This window comes from Saimiri boliviensis, chromosome 10 (assembly GCF_048565385.1).
Source record: "Saimiri boliviensis isolate mSaiBol1 chromosome 10, mSaiBol1.pri, whole genome shotgun sequence".
Lineage (NCBI taxonomy): Eukaryota > Metazoa > Chordata > Mammalia > Primates > Cebidae > Saimiri > Saimiri boliviensis.
Genome location: NC_133458.1, coordinates 106,842,356 through 106,864,663, shown reverse-complemented (window position 1 = coordinate 106,864,663; position 22,308 = coordinate 106,842,356). Strand labels below are relative to the sequence as shown.

The 22,308-nt window shown below is 45.0% G+C and overlaps 1 protein-coding gene across 8 annotated transcripts in view; it reads right to left on the bottom strand.

The window, feature by feature from the left end:
- COBL (cordon-bleu WH2 repeat protein) overlaps positions 1 to 22,308 on the bottom strand; it is a 289,733-nt gene that overhangs the window by 97,047 nt on the left and 170,378 nt on the right. For all 8 annotated transcript variants that reach the window (XM_074379677.1, XM_074379671.1, XM_074379674.1 and 5 more), the window contains one exon: positions 17,470 to 17,643. In XM_074379677.1, coding sequence (XP_074235778.1) covers positions 17,470 to 17,643 — 174 coding nt within the window. The remainder of the gene's footprint in view (positions 1 to 17,469; positions 17,644 to 22,308) is intronic.

Here is a 22,308-nt window from a genome sequence, read left to right as displayed (position 1 = left end):
TCCCCTCATATTCCTCAGGAGACTGTAAATTACTTGTCTTCATGGGCAATAAGCTGACTGGATTCACTTTAAGTCCTCTTTCCTGAGAAGCAATCAAATCTCCGTTCAGCCAGGCTGTTTGGTACCTGTCCTTTTCATGCATGGTTCAAGGCTCCGCCAGAGATTTAGCTAGAACTTATCCACAGCATTTATGGCTTCCTCTCTTTGGCTTTCTCTTTTCTAGTATTCTTTCCTCACTTTCCAGAGGCTGATGGCTGTCATGAATTCTGGCCACATGGTTCTGAATTAGGTCAGAACAAATGAGGACCACAAGTTACTTTCTAGAGTTTATATATAATCAATTGAAGTACCATATTAATTTTCTGTTGCTGCATATCACGTTACCATTAACCATACCATTACCATCACATTTGTGTTTGTAGTTTAAACACAAACATACACATTTGTTATCTCACAGCTTCCATGGGTTGGGAGTCCAGGCATGGCTTAGTTGCTCAGGGTTTCACAAGGCTGCAGTCAAGGTATCAGCAGGCTGTGTTTCTATCTGGAGGTTTGACTGGGAAGGCTCAGTGGAGTTGTCAAAAGAGTTGCTTCTCTAGCAGGTGCGTGACTGAGAGACCTGGCCTTTTATTGACTGTTGACCAGAGACAATCCTCACATCCTAGGGGCTACCTGCATTTCACAATCTTTTATAATCACAAGGAATGACAATCCCGTAATCTTTGCTGTCTCTTATAAGTTAGAAGCAAGTTCCAATTCACTAAAGAAGAAGGGCTCATACAAGGATGTGAATCACTGGGGGGAGGCGGGTTGTCACATTAGGGTGTGTTGGTCAGAAGTATGCTTTACGCTCCTATAATCTGGGGTCCTTAGAGGTTCAGTAACTTCCCCAAGGTTCTACAGGTTAGTGGTGGTGGAATCCAGAACAGATTCACATCTAGGCAAAGCCTACGTCCTCCCACCCCTCTTACATCCAACAAGCAGACTATGCTCTACACCGCTGGAGCAGGCTGGACCCAGCCACAGAGGCGTCCACAGAAGGAGCACAGTATCTGCAAGTCGATGCTGTCCAGCTTTCTTGGAGCTATGTGGGATGTCAGACCCATGCCTGCAGCTCAGAATACCCAAGTATAAAATTAGTTTCCTCAGTCCCAGAGTCACTCGAAAACATCTTATTTTCTAATATATAATTAAAGTCACCAGAGATTACATCACATAGGAAAGTTTTACAAATGACACAGCTTAATTCAGACACATCAAAAGGTTAAAACATACCTACCAAAGTTTCAGGGACATTATCTGACAAATACAGAGATTCTGTCAGTTTGTTTAGAAACTAAGTTTCTCTAGTGACATTATTACCTCTTCTAAAGTATTCAGATATCTTTTAAAGTATTTAGGCTATATAATCGAGGTTCTGATTGCCATATATGTCCTAAATATATATGGTGACACAGTTTCTAACAGTTTATATAAAGAGGTGGCTCAATACTAAGGGAAACATTGGTTTTGTAAGTAACAGCTATAAAACCACCATCCTCTAAGAACCAAGAGAACCAAGTTATTTTTGACAGACAAACTCACAGCTGGCTTGTGTGGGAAGTCCATTTACCTTGGGCCCATGTTTGTAAAGTAAAAGGAGGAGGGAGCTAAGCTGTGTTCCTGATCCTCCGGGCCCTTTTCCTCTAAAATTAGAAACTGCACCGTGAGCTTCTCTAATATAGAAACTAAGTAGTACGTAAAGTTTTTAAGGGGAAAAACAATATTTTAATATCACAAATACAGGTTAAATGTCTGCTGAATTCAAGTCTTTGTAGTAAGCCTGTGTGGTCCTCCACATCAATGGGTCAGGTATTACTTAGAAGTTTATCAAATCATTCCTATGACAAAACCATTTACTTAAAAATATTCACTTATACAGGACTTTATTCGAAAATCCTTACTATTTTTGTAAGTACTATTACAAGTTCTATTAATACATCAGCTCTTCAAAACCTTAGTTAAGTAGAGAGGTAAGGATATTATTTGATGTCTAAGGAAACAGAACTCAGAAAAGTTGATGGGCAAGTTCTTTTGCATGACTTGCCCAAAGTTGTACAGAAGTTGTAAATGGATGAGAAAGACCACACAGGCTCTAAACCAGTAGATCTCATTAAATACAAGATGCCTGTTCTTAATTGTTGGCTCTCTCAGCAAAGACATGCTATATGCTTTCAGAGTGTTGGCTGGAGTCCTGTTTGGCAACCTTAATATACTGAAGTAAGTGAATATAATAAATACGGTAGTACAGAAAAAAGAGAAAACAGCAGAATCCTTTATAACTCCAGCTTGCAAGGATCAAACAAGGGGGTCAAAACAGTGCTGTCAAATGGTATGACATACAAATGAGAAAGAAAATACACAGAGAGGGAGGGTAAATGGCCTAAAATGTAAGTGATTTCACTGTCAAATAAATTTATCCACTAAAAATGTTTTAGGCATCAGTGAATCTTCTTAGGTTCACCAAAAGTATTTTACCTATATAATACAAATAAGGCATTTGCAGAAAGTGTATTTACTGTATTTAAGTAAAAAGATCTTAAGATTATACCTTAAAGGAAATGGTTAAATAATTTTTTACATTTTATTATTAAGTGTGGTAAATACACATACTATAACATTTACCATGTTCACCCTTTTTTTTTTTTGAGACGGAGTTTCGCTCTTGTTACCCAGACTGGAATGTAATGGCGCGATCTCGGCTCACCGCAACCTCCGCCTCCTGGGTTCAGGCAATTCTCCTGCCTCAGCCTCCTGAGTAGCTGGGATTGCAGGCACGCGCCACCATGCCCAGCTAATTTTTTGTATTTTTAGTAGACACGGGGTTTCACCATGTTGACCAGGATGGTCTTGATCCCTTGACCTCATGATCCACCTGCCTCGGCCTCCCAAAGTGCTGGGATTATAGGCGTGAGCCACCACGCCTGGCCCACCATTTTTAATTGTACTGTTTGGCACTGTTAAGTACATTCACATTGGTGTGCCACCCATCTCCAAAACTCTTTTCATCTTGTAAAACTGAAACTCTGTACCCATTCCACAATAACTCCCCATCTCCTGCCCCCCAGGCCCTGACAACCATTATGCTACTTTTTATCTCCATGAATCTATTGTAGGTGCCTCACGTAAGTGGAATCGCACGGCATTTACGTATTTGTCTTTTTGTGACTGGCTTGTTTCACTTAGCGTGATGACTTTAAGGTACATCCATGACGATGTATGTATCAAAATTTCCTTCCCTTTAAATGTTTATTTTTGTATTATTACTGAATATTTCATTGTAAACAAACAAACTGCAGTTTATCCATTCATCCATCAACGGACACCTATGCTGCTTCCATGTTTCAGCTATTATGAATCGTGCTGCTATGAACCTGGGTATACAGGTATCTCTCTGAGGCCCTGCTTTCAATTATTTTGGATATATGCCCAGAAGTGAAATTGCCAGATCCTATGGGAATCCTATTTTGGGTTTTATGAGGACCTGTCATACTGTTTTCCAAAGCAGCTGCACCATTTTACGCTCCCACCAACAATGCACGAGGGTTCCAATTTCTCTACATTCCCGCCGAGGCTTTTTCTTGTGTGTATGTTTTTTCTCATAGTAGCCATCCTAATGGGTATGAGGTGGTTCTCATTGTGGTTTTGATTTGCTTTTCTCTTATGATTAGTGATACTGAGCATGTTTTTATGTGCTTGCTGGGTTGTGTATTTTCTTTGGAGAAACATCTAATTTAGTTGTTTGCTTTTTGTTCTTAGGTTGAAGGGGTTCTCCATGCATTCTGGATATGATTCCCTGATCACATACATGATTTGCAAACATCTTCTCCCATTCTGTGGGGTGCCTTTTAAATCTGTTGACTGGCTCCTGGTGTACAAAAGTAAAAGTTTTGCCAGTACTAAAATTGTTTGAGTTTGGTTGAGGAGTAAATCAAACGTCTCTGAACGTGAAGGTTAGTTAACCACGCTGAACCCAGGGCAGTCAAGCCTGAGTCCAGAACGGAAGTTCAAGGTGAGATGGTGCCTGGGAGCCTCCGCACCACGTTCGTTTCCAAATCCTGAACGCTACCTCAAAGATAGGAAGTAGGATCTTTCACACTGTAAGGTTAAAATCCTGATTTATATTCGAAAATCCACTTTTCTGATTGTGAAAAGTACGTAGAAAGTAGCAAAATGTAAAGGTGAGGAAAATAATGAACTCACCCCTTCAGCAGTTTCCTTTCATAGTGAAAAACATACTGGCTGTTGATGCGATTGACAGGCAAATCCAACGTGACAAAGCATGACGAGGTACGCGGATAAGGACAGCATACCCACATGGTGGGTATTGGAACAGCGTAACTCTCTAACACAAAGCCAGCTTCCCATTTCCTCTGTGTTGCTAGAATGTCAACGTGCAGGAGAGTGGCAAGCTTACCTTTCATTTTGATTTTATCAGAGCGCCCCCACACAATGTCACTCTCTGGTGAGAGCTAAAAATACTTAAGAATCTAATCTCCTTCAAACACCACTTGCCTCTTTCGCCACAAGTGTCAGAGAGGAAACGATCCACAAATAAAAGGTAGACGTTAAGCAGCTAAAATAGCTCCTGTTTCCTTTCTCTGCACACGGGCGTTAGCTGCCCGGCTGTTTCCACCAAGGAGGATCCTTGCAGCCTGGCTGTTTTCACAGGCTCTGCAGTGGGAGCCGCCACAGGTTCCCAGGGATGTTTGTGTCAGACAGGAACTCCGCTTCCTCCATGCCTCTGAACACAGCGCTGTCCTCATCTTCAGCATCTCCAGGATGGGAGGAGAGAGCTTGGGTGCCAGAGATGATCTCTGCAGCACTTCTATCTCCCCAGCATTTTTAGAAAGGTTGTTTTGTACCACCATACATGTTGTTTTTGTATCTCCACATTGTGAAATATAAATAAAATGTATACTCGGCTGTTTATTACAAAATGCGTTAGTACAAATTCAGTTGTTTAGCTCTTTGCTAGTTTTATTTATTTACTACAACTAGCTCTTTGCTAGTTTTATTTACTAAAATGGCAGATATGCTTTATATCCGGAACATTTAAAATTTAAATGACGGGCGTTGGCTCACGCCGGTAATCCAGCCCTTTGGGAAGCCCAGGTGGGTGGATCACCTGAGATCAGGAGTTCGAGACCAAACCCAGTCTCTAACACAAACACAAAAATTAGCATGTACAGTGGCACACACCTATAATCCCAGTGACTCAGGAGGCTGAGGCAGAAGAATCACTTGAACCCAGGAGGTAGAGGCTGTAGTAAGCTGAGATCACACCACTGTACTCCAGCCTGGGGGACAGAGCAAGACTCTGTCTCAAAAAAATAAAATAAAATAAAATAATTAAATGACAAAATTATTTTTGTAAAATGTAGACACAAAGACAGTTTAGTTAGGCTGAAGGAATCCTACTTGTTTTATTCTTTGTCCCTGTCAAGACTTTTAAAGTCTCATAACATACTGTATGAGCAGATAGACAGATTTTTGGAAGTTGGGTAAAGCCAAAAAATAAAGAAAGCATCTCAAAAAATAGGCAGATATCTGTATCTGAGCAAAACTGACAGATATATTGACAATGTAATTGGCTATGCCTACAGTAATGGCTTGGCAGTTTATGCCTTTGAACATGAGCTTGACATGGGTTCCAGACTTCTTTAGTTTGTATATATTTGGAGCTGGCTAGCCTGATGAAGTTAACTCCATTTACTGAGTAGTTCCATCAATAGAACAGAGTTCCACAGAACAAGAGTCTTGAATTCCTTGTCACTACCGTGCCAGTTTTGCTTACTTTTTTGACACGAGGCCATGTGTGGAGGTGAACCAATTCTATTATGTTTTGCCAGATGTTTCAACTGCAGTGGTACTTTCTGCACAAGCAGAACAGGCTGCTGTGAAAGAGCACTATGATACACCCAGTGCATCTCTGGGCTCCCAGCTGGAATGAAATGGCCTTTCCAACACTGATGGCTTCTCTGGGATGGGAACTAGGCTGGAACCATGCAAAATTGTGTCCATGTTCACCTTTTTTTTTTTTTTTTTTTTTTTTTGAGATGGTGTTTCGCTCTTGTTACCCAGGCTGGAGTGCGATGGCGCTATCTCGGCTCACCGCAACCTCCGCCTCCTGGGTTCAAGCAATTCTCCTGCCTCAGCCACCAGAGTAGCTGGGACTACACGTGCGCACCACCATGCCCAGCTAATTTTTGTATTTTTAGTAGAGATGGGGTTTCGCCATGTTGACCAGTATGGTCTCAATCTCTTGACCTCGTGATCCACCTGCCTCTTGGGTAGATTATGACGTAGGGGTCCAGCACAGTGGTAGCAGCTGACCCCATGGGAAGCTCCCATTTGCGAACCAGTCGATGGCATTTTGGTTTTGGCAGCCCTAGAAAACTTATACACTCCTTCACTTAGATATTAAGGCAGTAATGATGCTTGTAAAAATTCAGACTATGATTCTATAAGGTGCTGCTCCAGACACTGTTTTAGACGGGCTCTTCCGTTTTACAAACTGTCATGGTGCTGGGCAATAACTCAGCCCGTCTGTGCCCCGTCGTCTATAAAACGGAGACAACAGTCCCTATCTTGTGGGGATCTGAGAAGGATTAAATAACATAACTGCCATGTGGCATTTTCCCCACATATTCATAGCTCTCTTGTCGCAATTCGGCCTGACAGAACATTTTTTTTAGACAGTCAACTAAAACAAATGTTTTCAGGATATCTGCATACTTGTTCAAGTCCTATCTTCTGGGGCAATGAGATGTTACCCCACTGTCTTGGGATAGGAACTTGAACATCTGCATGCAGCGATCATGTCCCAGCGAGTCTTTCCATTTTACAGCTAAAATTTTCTAATTCCTGCTATCTTTTAAGTAAGGGATGGTAACTTCTAGATTCTTCAGTTCCAAGAATGTTCTCCTTTAGATACCTTTTAGTTTTTTCTTTTAAAATATGGTGTTAAGGCTGAGCGCAGTAGCTCACGCCTGTAATCCCAGCACTTTGGGAGGCCGAGGCACACATATCACTTGAGGTCAGGAGTTCAAGACCAGCTTTGCCAACACAGTAAAACCCCATCTCTACTAGAAATATAAAAATTAGGGGGGCATAGTGGCATGTGCCTGCAATCCCAGCTATTAGGGAGGCTGAGGCAGGAGAATCGCTTGAACCTGGGAGGTAGAGGTTGCAGTGAGCCAGGACAGTGCCACTGCATTCCAGCCTGGGTGACAGAACGAGAGACTGTCTCAGGAAAAAAAAAAAAAAAAAGATGTCGAAAGACCTACTCACTGAAGGAACAGATGTTGTCAGCACCAAATAGAGTGGTAGCACCCCACCCTCGTCCTGACCATCACGCTTCTGTTAGGACAGGCAGGGCCCCTGTACCCCTTCTACAGCCTTCACTGGCTCTTAGCCCTACCAGAGTGCCTGAGTCACTTTCTTGGGTGTGCCACTTACCAGAGCACCCTCATTCCTGCACTAGAAACCGAAGGGCCTCTGGGGTCAGCCTTGGACTGAGGTACACGGAGGACCCCAGGGGGGACCTGGCTGTGAGACTTCCCTTGTTCAGAGCCCGTGGCATGCAGAACACGGACGTGACTGATTTGAACATCATCAGAGACCCTGAAAGTCTGAGTCACTCACCCCTCCCAAATGTCACCTCCCAGAGGATCTGCCTGGCGTAGGGACCCCCTCTGAACCCTAACGGGCTGCCCTGTTTGCCCTCCTGTCGCCACCCTGCAGCTGGAGTAGCACGGCAGCCTAGTTGCTGGTCAGTTCACGGTGCCGCCCCCTGCAGTGCCACCAGAGACCGCCCTCCAGAAAGACGATGGCCTGTTCATCTCAGGTGAGTCTCCTTGGCTTTCTGGCATCAAGTCCACGTTCGCCCGCTCATAAATGTCTACTGAGGGTCCACCGTACTCCAGGCACATGCTTATGGCTGGGGACACCACAGGGGGACAAGTCACAGTCCCAGGTTGGAAAGTCAGCCAAGTGGATGGCAAATACAAGCTGAGTGCTCAAGACTATGGGACGTGGAGGGCCCTGGATCTGTCTCAACCTTGTTGTTGCTGGTGGTCCCACCCCACATCAGTCTATCACTACCCTCACCAACGAGTACTGCGAGATGAACGACAGCGTGGGCAGCTGCTACAGAGACCCCAAACCCCAGAAAGTCACAAACGTCGTGAGCTACACCCAGAGTCTCAGTTTATTGAAAGAGCTCATCATGCCAGCAGGAGGAACGGGGTCACTGAGGTGACAGATGCCCAAGCCCCCAGCTTATTAGGCTGCTGCCCAAGACAACAGCAGAGCATGACTTACACCTTTGGAAAGAATTCTGGAACCCAGAAGAACAGGGAACAAACCAAGAGAATTTTGCTCTGTGCTACAGGGACAAACACATCTTGAGGAGGGTGCAGGTCCCTTGGCCAGGAAGTCACTGGCTGCATTTTGCTTTGGACAAAAAAGTACAAGGTGGAGGAGGGGATGTTGTTGTGGGGACAGAGTGCAAGGTGGTCTTGCGTTCAAGTCAGACTTTTGAATTTCTGAAAGACTAGAGCATTCACAATAGGCCCCAAAAGACACAGGAATAAACACACAAAAGAAGCTGAAAGGTCTGGGGGTTGGCTATAAAAGAAACCTCCCTTCCGGCCTGAAGGCAGGGTGTGCCAAGGCTGGGGGTGTTTTATTTAAGAGCAGCCCCAGAGAGCAAAGGGGTGATCGGAACTCCCTCAGCTCTTTCGGGGACAGAACAATGTGCTGCTGAGTTACCGACCACTGGCAAAACGCAAAGTGGTAACAGCACTCACTGCTCTTGCCCTTCACTGGAAGATGGGCGCTAAAACATGGAAAGGAAGCACAGCGCTCCCAGGGTCCTCCAGAATGTGAAGCCGTCATTCAAGTTCGCCGTGGAGGAAGTGGGAAAACTTCTGCCACATCTGAAAGAAAGTCTTGGCAGCTGGTTTGCGGATGTTAAAACTCTAAGATGGGCCTCTGGATACACAGACACCCCACCTTGATGGCGACACCCTCTTCCTCTCTAGGATTTTTATTCCTCTTGTACAGCGTTGCAGGGGGAAAGTGTCCCTGCCCTAAACCCAGATTTACTTCTTTGCTTTGCTTTCGCAGGCATCTCTGACATGCAGCTCAGCCTGGTCTGAGACTCAGTTTCCACAACTCAGATGATGAAGGAACATCGTAATTAGCAAGATCACCAGAAAGGTTTAGATCTAACAAGTCATGGGGAGGCATTGTATCCACAGCAAAGTAAGTGGGACGTGTGTGTGTGTGTGTGTGTGTGTGTGTGTGTGTGTGTGTGTGTGTATTTTAAAGAGTCATGGTTAAGAGACATTGGAAGACCAAACGGAGTGAAGGGAATATTAAAAAGACAGCCAGACAGCTAAGAGAAAAAAAATCTCGGATGCAAAAAAGCAGCAAACACAGAGGGGGGAGGAGAGAGAAATGAGAGGGAGTGGTAGGGAGCACGTGCTGGAGCATCCTCCCGTCTCATCTTCACACTGTGTGTGGCCGCTGCAGCCATCCTACAGACAGCAGAAGCTTGCCGCTCATGGTGTGATAAGTGGCAGTGTCCAGCCTCCAGCCCACATGGCTGCTCCTGAGGCCTCCCCTCTGCTGTCAGGACCCTGCGCCCCTCAAGCGCCTCATGGAGGCTCCAGAAGACAGTGCTGTGCCGGGTGCCCCCATGTGCTCTGGCCCTCCTAAGGGAAGACGAGCAAGCGGTTCCCTTGGCATTGTAGTGGGCAGGTGGGCGCCTCCCCAGCCTGTCCCAGCAGCAGCAGCTCTGGTCTGCGAGGTGGCATGCAAACTGCAAATGGGCCTGCCTGTGCCCTTTCTTCCTGCCTGTGCCCTTTCTTCCTGCCTGTGCCCTTTCCTCCTGCCTGTGCCCAGGCAGACTGTCCCCGCCCCACCTCGCACTGAGGGCCGTGCGATCGTTCTCTAGCTCTGGCACCTGTTCTTTCTGTGGCCCATTTACAACTCTTTCTCTTAGTGAAGAGTAAATATTCCAAGTCCTGGCCAAAGCGGCCGCCATTTATTCCTTAAACACTAAGCCAGCTCCTTAAGCAAAGCGATTCCTTCGCTCTTTGTGCACATATTGAAATCAGGTTTTTTCCACTGAGAAAACTGTGTTAGTCCCTTCAAGCTGACATAACAAAATACCATAGACTGGGGAGGCTTAGAAACAACAGACACTGATTTCTCACAGTTTTGGAGGCTGAAGCCGAAGGTCATGGTGTGGGCAGATTTGGTGTCTGGAGGGCCGACTTCCTGGTTCAGAGGGCAACTTCTTGCCGTGCACTCACATGGTGGAAGGGGTAGGTGGGGGTGCTCTCTGGGCTCTCTTCTAGAAGGACACTAATCCCATCATGAGGTTCTACCCTCATGACCTCATCACTCCCCAGACATTATCAAGTTTGGAGTTAGGATTTTGACATCGGAGTTTTGCAGGACACCAACATTTAGAGCACAGCAGAGCTGATCCATACATATGGGTTAGGTAAATAAATCATGTACACATAAAGTAAGTTCCTATAAACACTGACTGGTCTAATGAGCACAGTGTTAGATGCTGGAGATGTGTCAGGGAACACAGAATTCCTGGCTTCCTGAGCCTAGTCCGGGCAGGTGCTGGAAGAGCCTGAAACCAGGGAAGGGGGCAAAGAGTGACAGAGGGTGGAGGTGGCCAGTGAGACTTTGTGGATGCGGTGACTGCCATGCAAGGTCTGGTGCAGTGAGGAGGTGAATGGGACGCGGGGGAGAGGCAGGTGAAAGGCTCTGCCAGGTGTGGGGAGAAGCAGGAGAGGCACAGACGGCACCTTCAACTGAGACGTGCGGCTGCAGAGAATTTAATGCACGGCGTGATCCTGCTTCTGTTTAGATACCTGTCGCTTTGGCAATGGTGTAGAGAAGATTCTGCAGGGGATGGGGGCATGAGCAGAAGCAGGGCCTAGTTAGGAAGCCAGTGCAGGAAACATCTCAGTGGGGCATGGGAGTGCTTGAGCACAGGAGTTCCGGTGGGAGCAGAGGGAAGTGGCTGGATTCTGGATATACTTCAAAGGAAAACAGGCAGGATTCCCTGACAGGTGGATGTGGTTGGTGTGTGTGAGCAGAGAGACCATCAAGGTGGGTCTGATGATTCTGTCCTCATCACCTTATACTCTGGATTGGCCCAGGTGGTCTTCTCGCTCCTGAGCTCAAGGTAAACTGAAGGACTCTCTCCTCTGCTGAGCCTCAGCTAATTCTCAGAGTTCTTCCTTCCAAATAAAGCACTCCAGGAAGCCAGCTAGCTGAGGAGTGGCCATGAGATACACCCAGCAAAGACCAGAGCCCTCTAATTAGTATGAAAAGTAACTTTGGGGCCGGGTACAGTGGCTCATGCCTGTAATCCCAGCACTTTGGGAGGCTGAGGCGGGCAGATCACGAGGTCAAGAGATCGAGACCACCCTGGCCAACATGGTGAAACCCCGTCTCTACTAAAAATACAAAAATTAGCTGGGCGTGGTGGCGTGCGCCTGTAGCCCCAGCTACTTAGGAGGCTGAGGCAGGAGAATTGCTTGAACCCAGGAGGCGGAGGTTGCAGTGAGCCGAGATCACGTCACTGCCCTCCAGCCTGGTACCTGGTGACAGATTGAGACTCTGTCTCAAAAAAAAAAAAAACAAAAGACAAGTAATTTTTGAATGTCTCTGGGCATCATCCACTTTATCAGTAATTCACTGCCACCACAAGGCATGTGATAAGAAACAGAAGGCCAACTTCACTCCAGGAGGACAGCAGGAAGAAGTCTGCAAAGATAAGGATAGCAATGACCCCAACAGCCTCGCTGAGAGAGACGGGAAATGCGCATGCTTATTTTAACAAACAAAAAATATCAGGCCTCAATGGAGAGAGGACTTAGGTCTGGCATCCGCTGGCCCAGGAGTCTGCAGCCCGGCTCTCCGGGACTTCCCAGGACAGGGGCTACCAGGGCCTGCCTCCCCCTGGGTGTCCTCTCTGCAGAACAGGATCAAGCTCATACCAGAATGACTGATGCTGATCAAATGGACACTTCGGTTCTTGATGAAACGTGTCTCTGGGAATCTGGACAGCATAGTTTTATGACTTCCTGTAACATTCTAGTTACCAGATCCAGGGACTGGAACTTCAAGTAATAATGCTTTCCATTAACTTTCTAACACACACAGATCATCCTCAGTCTTCACACAGTGTGAAATACTATCTTTTTATGCACACACTGTGCTGAGATATTAGAGTAATAAATATCAATTCATGCTTTCAAGTGCAAGGCGGCCTTGTGCGTAGCAGATATTCAACAAATATTCATTGAATTCATAAGCACATTTTTTTACAGAAAAGTCTATTCTAGGTTATACTAATAACTGATCATAGCACTGCCTCCGTCGTCACTTATTTTAACGGCCAACATCACTAGCAATTTCGGTCCCAGTGTAATAAACTTGAGATCATGGAGAAACGGACTTGTCAGCTTGGAACTTTATAGCATTGAACATAATAAATGCAATAATTCAAATAATATAGAAAAAAGAAAGCTTGAATAACTTTAAAATTTTTTTGAATTCCTTGTGAATTATAATAAAAATGGATTTATAGTTGGTATCTGCACAAAAGCAGATGTATAATAACTGTATATTGACTTAAAAACTATGAAATATATATTTGTGGATAATGAGAACCAAAATTAGATAACACAGATTACTAAACTTCCATGTTACTTATTTTTAGTCACTTAAATGAAATACCAAAAAAGTTTAAGAAACCTGCCAAGTATTGTACAAAGAAAGATGCCAGCAAGAATAATTTAGAGTATTGTGTCACTCTTTAATAGGTAAAGTGAGTCTCCTACAAAAGGGTGTCTTGACAGTAGTTGATTCTTCCTCTTTTTTTTTTTTTTTTTTTTTTATTTGAGATGGAGTTTTGCTCTGTTGCCCAGGCTGGAGTACAGTGGCACAATCTCGGCTCATTGCAACCTCTACCTTCCAGTTTCAAGCGATTCTCCTGCCTCAGCCTCCCGAGTAGCTGGGATTACAGGTGCCCACTCCTACACCCAGCTAATTTTTGTATTTTTAGTAGACACAGGGTTACACCATGTTGGCCAGGCTGCTCTCCAAGTCCTGACCTTGTGATCTGCCCACCTTGACCTCCCAAAGTGCTGGAATTATAGGCGTGAGCCACCTTGCCCAGGGATTATTCTTCTTCAGAAGCTATCTGGACTTAAACGGACGAGCAATTCTCGTCTCTAGAATCCTCAGAAGGTATGGAATAATGAGCAGGGTGTTTGTGGTTTGTGGCTGAGAAGGGGAAAACAGCACCAAGAGAAGAGAGGATGCTGGTATTGTTTAACAGAATGAGCCTGCTGCAGGGGCTTAGCAATTTTTTAATTGTATGTTTGGCATTTGCAGCAATAAAAAATTCGATTTTTAAATATCATCTGCCACTGGGTTAATGCAGAACCTGGCTGGGGCCATGGATCCTTCGCCCCCACTGCCCGGCCCTCCCTGCTTCAGGCATGCTGGCTACTCCCATCCCCCACTGCACTGTGGCCAGCTCTCATCTCCCACCTTTATGCAGAACACACACCTAAGGACACAAGGCACAGAGAAGGGTGATCTTGTCCAAGCTCCCATTTCTACTGCTGGCCAAGCTGGGATCTGAACCCAGGCAAGAGCCATCAGATCCATCTGACCATCACAGCATGCACTGGCCAGTGCTGTTCTTATTGATGCCATTTTACAGAGGAAACTGAGGACCAGAGAGGAACAGAGGAATGCCCACACAGGCATCTGTGTCGACAGCGCCTACTCACAATCTTAATCCTGGCCCAAGAGCAGAACAAGTGGGGAAACCATGAGCAAATAAGAGGAAAACAAAGTCTCCTTCGGGATGGGTTGCCAAAGACTCAGTGTGCCACTCAGTCTGCGTTGCTCTAGAGAAATACCTGAGACTGGGTAATTTACAAAGAAAAAAGGTTTAATTGGCTCATGATTCCACAGACCATACAGGAAGCATGGGACCAGCATCTGCTCAGTTTCTGGTGAGGCCTCAGGAAGCTTTTACTCACAGTGGAAGGTGAAGGCAGATCAGGCATGTCATGTCACATGGTGAGAGAGGGCGCAAGGTTGGCGGGGCTGCCACACACTTTTAAACAACAAGATCTCAGGTAAGCTACCAGAAAGAAAACACTCGTCACCGTGGGGATAGCACCAAGCCACTCAAGAGGGATCTGTCCTCATGACCCAAACACCTCCCACCGGGCCCCACCTCCAATTGAGATCACATTTCAACATGAGATTTAAAGGGGACAAACATCCAAATCATATCACTCCGTATAGGAGAGGGGCTCAGACCCAAGTACAAGGGCAGTGAGTAAGAATTCTAGCAGCTGCTAGGGCCAGGGACACCCTCTATGGGGCACGGTGGTGAGAGGACAGTGTAGGCACCAGGAGATGAAGCAGGTAGAAAATCCTGTGCAGAACAGACAATTCCTCTGTCCTCCCAGATGAGGGTTCCCTGGGTCCCAGTGAGAAGGAGTGAGGGCTACCGATGTGTTTTAACTTTACTACATAAAATGATTATTCCACAGCATAGATGGATTCATTTTCAGGTAACTTTCCTGCTGAAGGATCTCATAGCAGATCTGTTACCTTTCAGTAGTCAAAATTCGGAGTCAGTAGCTGAGGAAGGTGATGTTCTATGGAGGGTGGTTCTCAAAGTGTGGTTTGCTGGAGCAGCAGCACTTGAGAGGCATATGCTCAAACCCCATCCAGACCTACTGAATCAGCACTCAGGTGGGGCCCAGGAAAGTGTGTTTTAACAAGCCCTTCAGGTGATCCGATGCCCGCTCAAGTCTGAGAAATCCTGAAAGCATAAGGTGCCTTAATGTGTACAATCAATCATTCTGGTCTGAAGGTTTCACATCATAAAAGCTGCATTCACAGTACTGTGGGAAGAGCCACAGGGTCTGAGGAGAGCATTCAGCCACCTCCAGGCTCTAACACCTCTGGGAAAAATCTCTTCAAAAAATACCTTTAGAAATAATAAACACACATGATCAAATCATGAATGCATAATCGGGTGAGAAATACTAACATAGTGATTACAATTTCTAGAAAATTTTCAGATAAACTGGAGGATGGGTAAAATTATCCCACCTTTAGAACTTGAAGAAGCAAATACTGAATTTTTTAAACTAGTTGATAAAAAAATAATCTGTTAAAATAGAAAAATGCAGTCAGTCATTCTCATTTTCTTACAAACTAGTCATGTCCCCGAAAATGAACCTTTCCTCCTTGTTCAGGACACTGGTGTTAGTAACAGTTGCATATAAATAAGGTTTCCCAAACAAACGTCTTATCTTTATATGGAAGGAAGTTCATGATGAAGGAATTGACGTTCTTCCCCAACAACGATGATAATACATTTTTGGGTTCTTTTCCCAGAAACTAGTAAATAACAAAATACCTTTCGCTTTAAAAAAGCATGTTCATAGCAAATGCTTAAATCTAATCCATATGCCACTCATACGCTTAAAAAGGAAGATGGTTTCCATGAGCCAATTTCTCCACTCATTCTGTGCCAAATAAAACAGATTTCAGCGAAAAGCTTTTACTGCCTCAGAGGAAACTCTGTTCATTCTTCAGGGTATAAAGTACTACTTATTTTTCATTCAGAATTCCCAATTCTCTGCTTACTGTACATTTTCCCACTCGAGCAAGCTTTATCCATGGTGGGTAAGCACATTAAAGGCAGAAAAATACATCTTCTCTGGGTAGAAGAAAATTTTAAAATGCAGGTACAGTTCAGCATCTACATTCTATCACATTAAGAAAATGCAATTCCTATTAAAAGAAAAAAGCTGACATAATATTGATCTTGGAATTCATACTTTTTATTACTGCTAAAGAAACACCTATCCAAAGCCAAAGTGAAAAGACATTCCCAGGGGCATTAGCAGGGAAAAGGCCAACGCTATCAATATGATTCGCACGTTATAATAAAGTCCATAATCTACATCCAAGCAAATTAATGAGACACACTGCAGACAATCAGAAGAAACAGCTTCATGTTTTCCATTTGCATCATCTTCTGGATGCGTACAACAAAAAGGGACCATTTTTGCCTAAATTTCTCTTTAGAAAAACACAGCTAACATATCAGGAAGAACTCAAAGTAAGTCTGTCACATTAGAAAAAATATGTATATATTTTTGAGACAGGGTTTTGCGCTTGTCGCCCAGGCTGGAGTGGTGAGATCTTGGCTCACTGCAACCTCTACCTCCTGGGTTCAAGTGATTCTCCTGCCTCAGGCTCCCAAGTAGCTGGGACTACAGGCATGCACCACCATGCCCTGCTAATTTTAAATTTTTACAAAAGAGATGGGGTATTTTTTAGTAGATAGGGTTTCACCATGTTGTCCATGGTTGGTCTTGAACTCCTGACCTCAGGTGATCCTCCTGCCTTAGCCTCCCAAAATGCTGGGATTATAGGCATGAACTACTGCACCCAGCCTAGAAAATATTTAACAGACACAACAAGCAAAATATTTTACTTGAAAATGTGTTGCACTGCAGGCTTTTTAGATAGATTTTTAGGGATACGAAGAACAAAAGATGGGAGCAGGATGGTCTCTGAGACCCAGAGATAAAGAACACCCATGAAGGAGCAGAGATGGATGACCAGAGAACCGACTTGCAAAAACAGACGGATAGACAGACATACCTGGACAGATCAACAGGCAGGCTGATAAGGAAATTACAAGGCATATCAGGACCCTGCCAGTGGTATCTGCTGCTATAACTTTTAATCAAGATCCCCGGGCCAAGCCTCACATTCAGGAGGCACAGACTTAGTTTCTAGGATATTTTTAGAGCAAATGAGCAAAACGGAGCTTTGAATCTGCAGACTAGCAAGGGTGTGACACTCTCAAACTATGCAACTGGGCTAGGCCACACGACACAAGCAGTAAGAGTTAGGAAGTAAAGTCCTGCCACAGAATGAACGGACTCTGAATGTGCTTTCTGTAAACGCTGGCATTTGTGGCATGCTGCCACCACAGGAAGGTGTGATGCAATCAGTCAGAAACATCTCAGCCTATGGAGGAAGACCACATCCTTATCTTTACACCCACAGGGTGGCTCTGACCTCTTAGGGTGGTGGGGAGCAGGACCGAGCTGCTGGGCACATCCTGACTGCCTTGGGGAACTCCGCTTCTCAGTTAAAAACATGAGCCCCTCCCGGCATCTTGCCTTCTATATAAAGCTTAAATATTTGCCCTCAACACTCTAGCTGCTACGGCCATCAACAGGCAGGACTACTGTGTTCCCAGGGAGCTCTGGAAGAATCACTGTGTCATTTAAAAGACGCTTTGGTTGTGAGAACAGCCCGCTGCCCTACCTTTTCCGATGCCTTGTCTTGCACAGGTGGCCCTGAACCCGGAGGCAGAGGGGCTCGGCGCTTCTTCATCTCCGACTTCACAGACACCCCTGAGATGCTGCCCAGTGAGAGGGATGGACCCAACGTCATGGAACGTGAGTGCATGGATGGGGAGTTGGGTGTCGTTAAACAGCCCTGTTGGGGAACAGACAAACAGAAGACCAAATCAGCGTGAGATGACTTCTCCTCATATGAATGTTCACATGTGAAGATAAAGTGTCAATCCGTCCACCTGAGCCTGAACGGTATCTGTTTCCGCGGTCAGCTTGAATGGCCTGAGCGAGCCCTGCCTGTAGCTCTCCAGGGAAAGCTGGAGAAGACGCTACAGGACAGACTCATGCTGTGAGGCTCACCTTCTTAATCATGAAGGTGATGGCAGACTCCACTAAGAAGGACACTCAGCAGCTAGAATCACTTAATCTTCTTGACCAACCTACAGGTGTGAAGCAGCTGCCTGAAAACTTTAACCTGTAGTTAGAATGACCTCACAGACCCCGAAAAGAGGAAGGAACGGATCGAGAAGTACACCTGCATGGGGAAGACACCAACAGTCTTTGTTACTTTGGGGAGCACTCCACCTATTACCAGGAGGGGGCTTCGTTTCTTCTGATTTTCAGAAGTTATGAAAAACTGACACTGTAGTATAAGCAATATGCTGTGAAGACTGTCTAGGGGCATCAGAGCAGTACTTCGTGACAGATACCTAATAAGCTGAAAGAAATGCAAACCAACACACTAATTAATTGCTCCCGAGGGGCAATTTCTATACCTGGGGGAGGAGGTTAAAGGACACACAAACTTCTGGAATCTTTTTTCCTAAGGTCTGCTTAATAGAATCCTATCAGTGCTAGTGTAGAAAGAGCCTTTGGGGAGCCAGCACTCTAACGTCAAACTGAAAACACGATGGTACTATGCTGTGTCCTGGTGCCCCTTCTCTCCTAGCGCTGACAGCTCTCCCACAGCACCTGTTACCATGGACACAGTCAACACTGAGAGACAGTGAAGTAGATGGGTTAAGCCTACAGACCTTAGAGACACTGCCTGGGTTTGATGCCTTCTTTTGACCTTTGACAAGATTTTTTTTTTTTTTTTTTTTTTTTTTTTTTTTTTTTTTTTTTGGTGTCAAGAGTGAGATACAAACCTTGGGCAAAGTTTTAATGTTTCCCTACCCCAGTTTATCTCCTGTAAAACTGGGGTAAATAATAGTTTCTGTATTATAAAACTATCATGTGAACCAAATGAGTGATTGCACGTAAAAGAGCTTTAGAGTTCTTGGCACACTGGCTGGGTGTGGTCACACACACCTGAAGCCTCAGCTACTTGGTAGGCTAAGGTGGGAGGATCTCTTAAGCCCAAGTTTGAGGCTGTAGTGAGCCATGATGGTGTCACTGGAAGATGGAGTGAGATCCCGCTTCTTTAAAAAAAGGAGTACTGGGCACAAAATAACTACCCAATTTGTATTAGCTATTAAGACTATTATACTTGTTTGCTTATATCTTTCTCCCCCATTAAGATGTGAATGCCATGGAGATAGCAGCTATCACTGATTTTTACTGAAAACTGTATGTACTCCCAGCTCCAAACAGTTCCTGGTAGGTGGAGGGTCCTTCAGTCAACCTTCCCGAGAATAATCAAATAGATGAGCCTCTGGGCCACTCTGCTTTCATGTTTTACATAATAAGCTTTCGGGTAACATTGCATTTGAACAACTAGTTCTCCATATTTAAAATGAAGATATAAAGGAAATCCATCCTATTAAACAACAGCCCAGTATTGTGCTCAGACACAAATGCTGCTTGTTTTCCTGAAAAAAATTTGAGCCACAGATTTTTCTTGTGCTTAAATATTAAAGCCAAAGGACAAAACACTCCATGAAGGTTGCTTTTTTGCCATTCGTGCTTCCCTGCCGACACTGAACATCAAAGATGCCTGATTCTCTGGGCATCAAGAACAGAGCTTCCAGAGGAAACAGGTGAGGGTGGTGTAACAGGAAAGAAATCACACCCAGAAAACTCGTCAACGCTTACTTAGGTTCCCATAGAAAAATGTAAATTGCTCCCTTGAGTCCTTGAGTTCTGCAGCCATCATAGTCATTACTAAGCAAATAAGCCATGCAAACTAAGCTCTGCCTTACATCCCCCTCCATGGCAACAGTGAGGACTCAGGGAGACGCAGCTCAGATTTAATTAACCCTGCAGGATCTAGAAGACTAAATGAAGCACAGGAAGCAAACCAGATAAGGGGTTTTGCTATTTGCAGTTCTGGAGCTGGAAAGGTATTTTGCTAGACAGCTCGTTTGCTCAAATATCCCCAGATTCAGGGGGAATGCAAACCCCATCTTTCTTCATCAGTAGTCAGTTAGCATATGGCCGGAGCTGGGACCTTCCACACTGCTGTTTCCTCATCTGTAATGTCTGCTGACAGTGATTGCAGGTGCACGTGCTCAGGCATATGTGCACACACCTGCACATGCACACACACACGTGCCCTCACATATGTGAACACGCGTTATGGAGGTTGCTTAAAGCTGTGGCAGAACCACGTGCCTCTACCTGTGCCACTTGCCATCTCTAAAGCATACGTGCCCCATCTGGCATTCCAGAAACACGATGTCCATGGCAGTGCATTTCACACCCACGTATCTAATTGCTTGTCTTCACTCCACCCTGTCTAGGCATGGAACTCCCAGCAGCTCTCGTCCTCAGCCCTCACCACAACGATTCCTGCCTGCCTGATCACTGAACACTGCTGTGAATCCACCTCCATTCTGTAAATGCCCTGAGCACGTCAGGAACGTACTTGCAGAATATTCCCATAAAAGAACTTGGTAGCCCCCTCCAATTTAATATCGATTCCAGGTTTTAATGCATAATCTTTTTTGGCTCTCATAAGCATCCTGGACATTTTGGATAATCTGCTTTTTAAGGTAAGGAAAGACAAGAGACCCCATATAGTAGGTATGCTCCCATGTATAAAATGGGGAAAATTCCATTTCCTTTAAAGTCGTTACAAGCATTAAATGAGGTAATTTAGATAAAGCACATTAGAAGTGTCCAATATATGTGGTTTCCTTCTTCTCTGATATGTATTTTGGGTGACAGTGACCTCATGAGGGCCACAGTGAGATGACTTTGAATGGCGGAAAGCCAGAAGGCAAAAGTTCACCCATCCTGAGTCCTCCTATAAGTTCTGGTATGATTATCGTCAGACGATGGGTTCCTCATGGTGCCATCATCTGTGACTCTGTAACTTAACTGAATTTCAATACAACAGGTGATTTTTCTCCCCTAATCTGTTCCACACAACCAACAAACATCTCTTCCCACCTCCCCCGCACTCCCAAGGAGGCCTATTGCAGGGTCCCGTGATCCTGAGCCACCAGACCCTCTCCTCAGCTCTGCTACTCAACAGTGTTTCTCAACCTTCCCCCCATGGGAAGCCAAAAATGTTTTGGTGTCCAGAGAATACTTGTGGTTTCATTTCTATCTTCCTTCTTTCCCTACTTTTGGAATTTGAGCACAGAATTTAGAAAACAATTCACAGAATAGCGTGGGAGGAAAACATTGTGAAGTATTGAGTCTGATTCCTGGCTCCTATCAATATGAAGTCAACGGAGAAATCAAGAGCTTAGTGCATGCAGTGTGGAGTCAAAACAGCTCCTATTATCCCAGTTTCCTTGGTCCGTCTTCTGCTACGAAGTGGCAAAGTTCACGAGGGACAGGCTGCTGCTTGCCTGCAAGAGAGGTCTGGTTTCCTGTCCAAGCTTGTCAATATATACATGCTTTAAATATCAAGTTCTTTTCTTGTAGGGAAGTGAGTCATAGCTCTCACTAAAGGTTGGCACCAAAATCCACAAATTTTGGCTGTCATGATCTTATCAAATGTTCTCAGGAGTTGCAGGTGCAACCAGATAAATCATTAAGAAAAAGCAAAGAGTAACAGAAAAAAGAGAACTAAGCAAACAGAACCTTCTGTCTCAGCCTTCATGGGACTTCGGCTGGCGGGATTTACACTTCCTCCCGGGCAGCTGCTGTCAGCTGGAGGGACAGTCTAATTCAGGCGTCCTCAAACTACGGCCCGTGGGCCACATGCGGCCCCCTGAGGTCATTTATCCGGCCCCCCGCCGCACTTCAGGAAGGGGCACCTCTTTCATTGGTGGTCAGTGAGAGGAGCACAGTATGTGGCGGCCCTCCAACGGTCTGAGGGACAGTGTACTGGCCCCCTGTGTAAAAAGTTTGGGGACGCCTGGTCTAATTCGATGCTGCCCGCCAGAGAGAATGCAAAACTCTCTGTGTCCATGTCACCATACCATTGATAGCCAATTAAATCATTACATTCAGTATAAAACATCAGTGCTTTGACCCTAGCATACACACATCTAAGGAGAGAGGACAGGAAGCAGAGGAAATGAACCATTTCTAGATCTGAGTGTCAGCTCAAAATAAAACCAGTATCATCTGCAACAAGTGCTTTTGACATGGGTCCTAATTTTAAATTTATATATATATACACACACATATATAGATATACACATATTTATGTGTGTGTATATGTGTGTGTGTGTATATATATATCTGATTGCCTCTGTTTGAAATGTACTCATCTCAGCAAGGCTTATTTTCCTTTTATTTGACTTCTATTGTGACCACAAAATACTACACCACTGGCAGGGACAAGGAGCTATGCAGAACTAGCCCCGGATGGCAGGGGCATGGCCCTGACAGCACAGAACCTGATAGGGCCCTGAGTGTGCAGGGTGTCCCTAGAATACTTTTAGGACTCATAGGTACTACAGAGAAC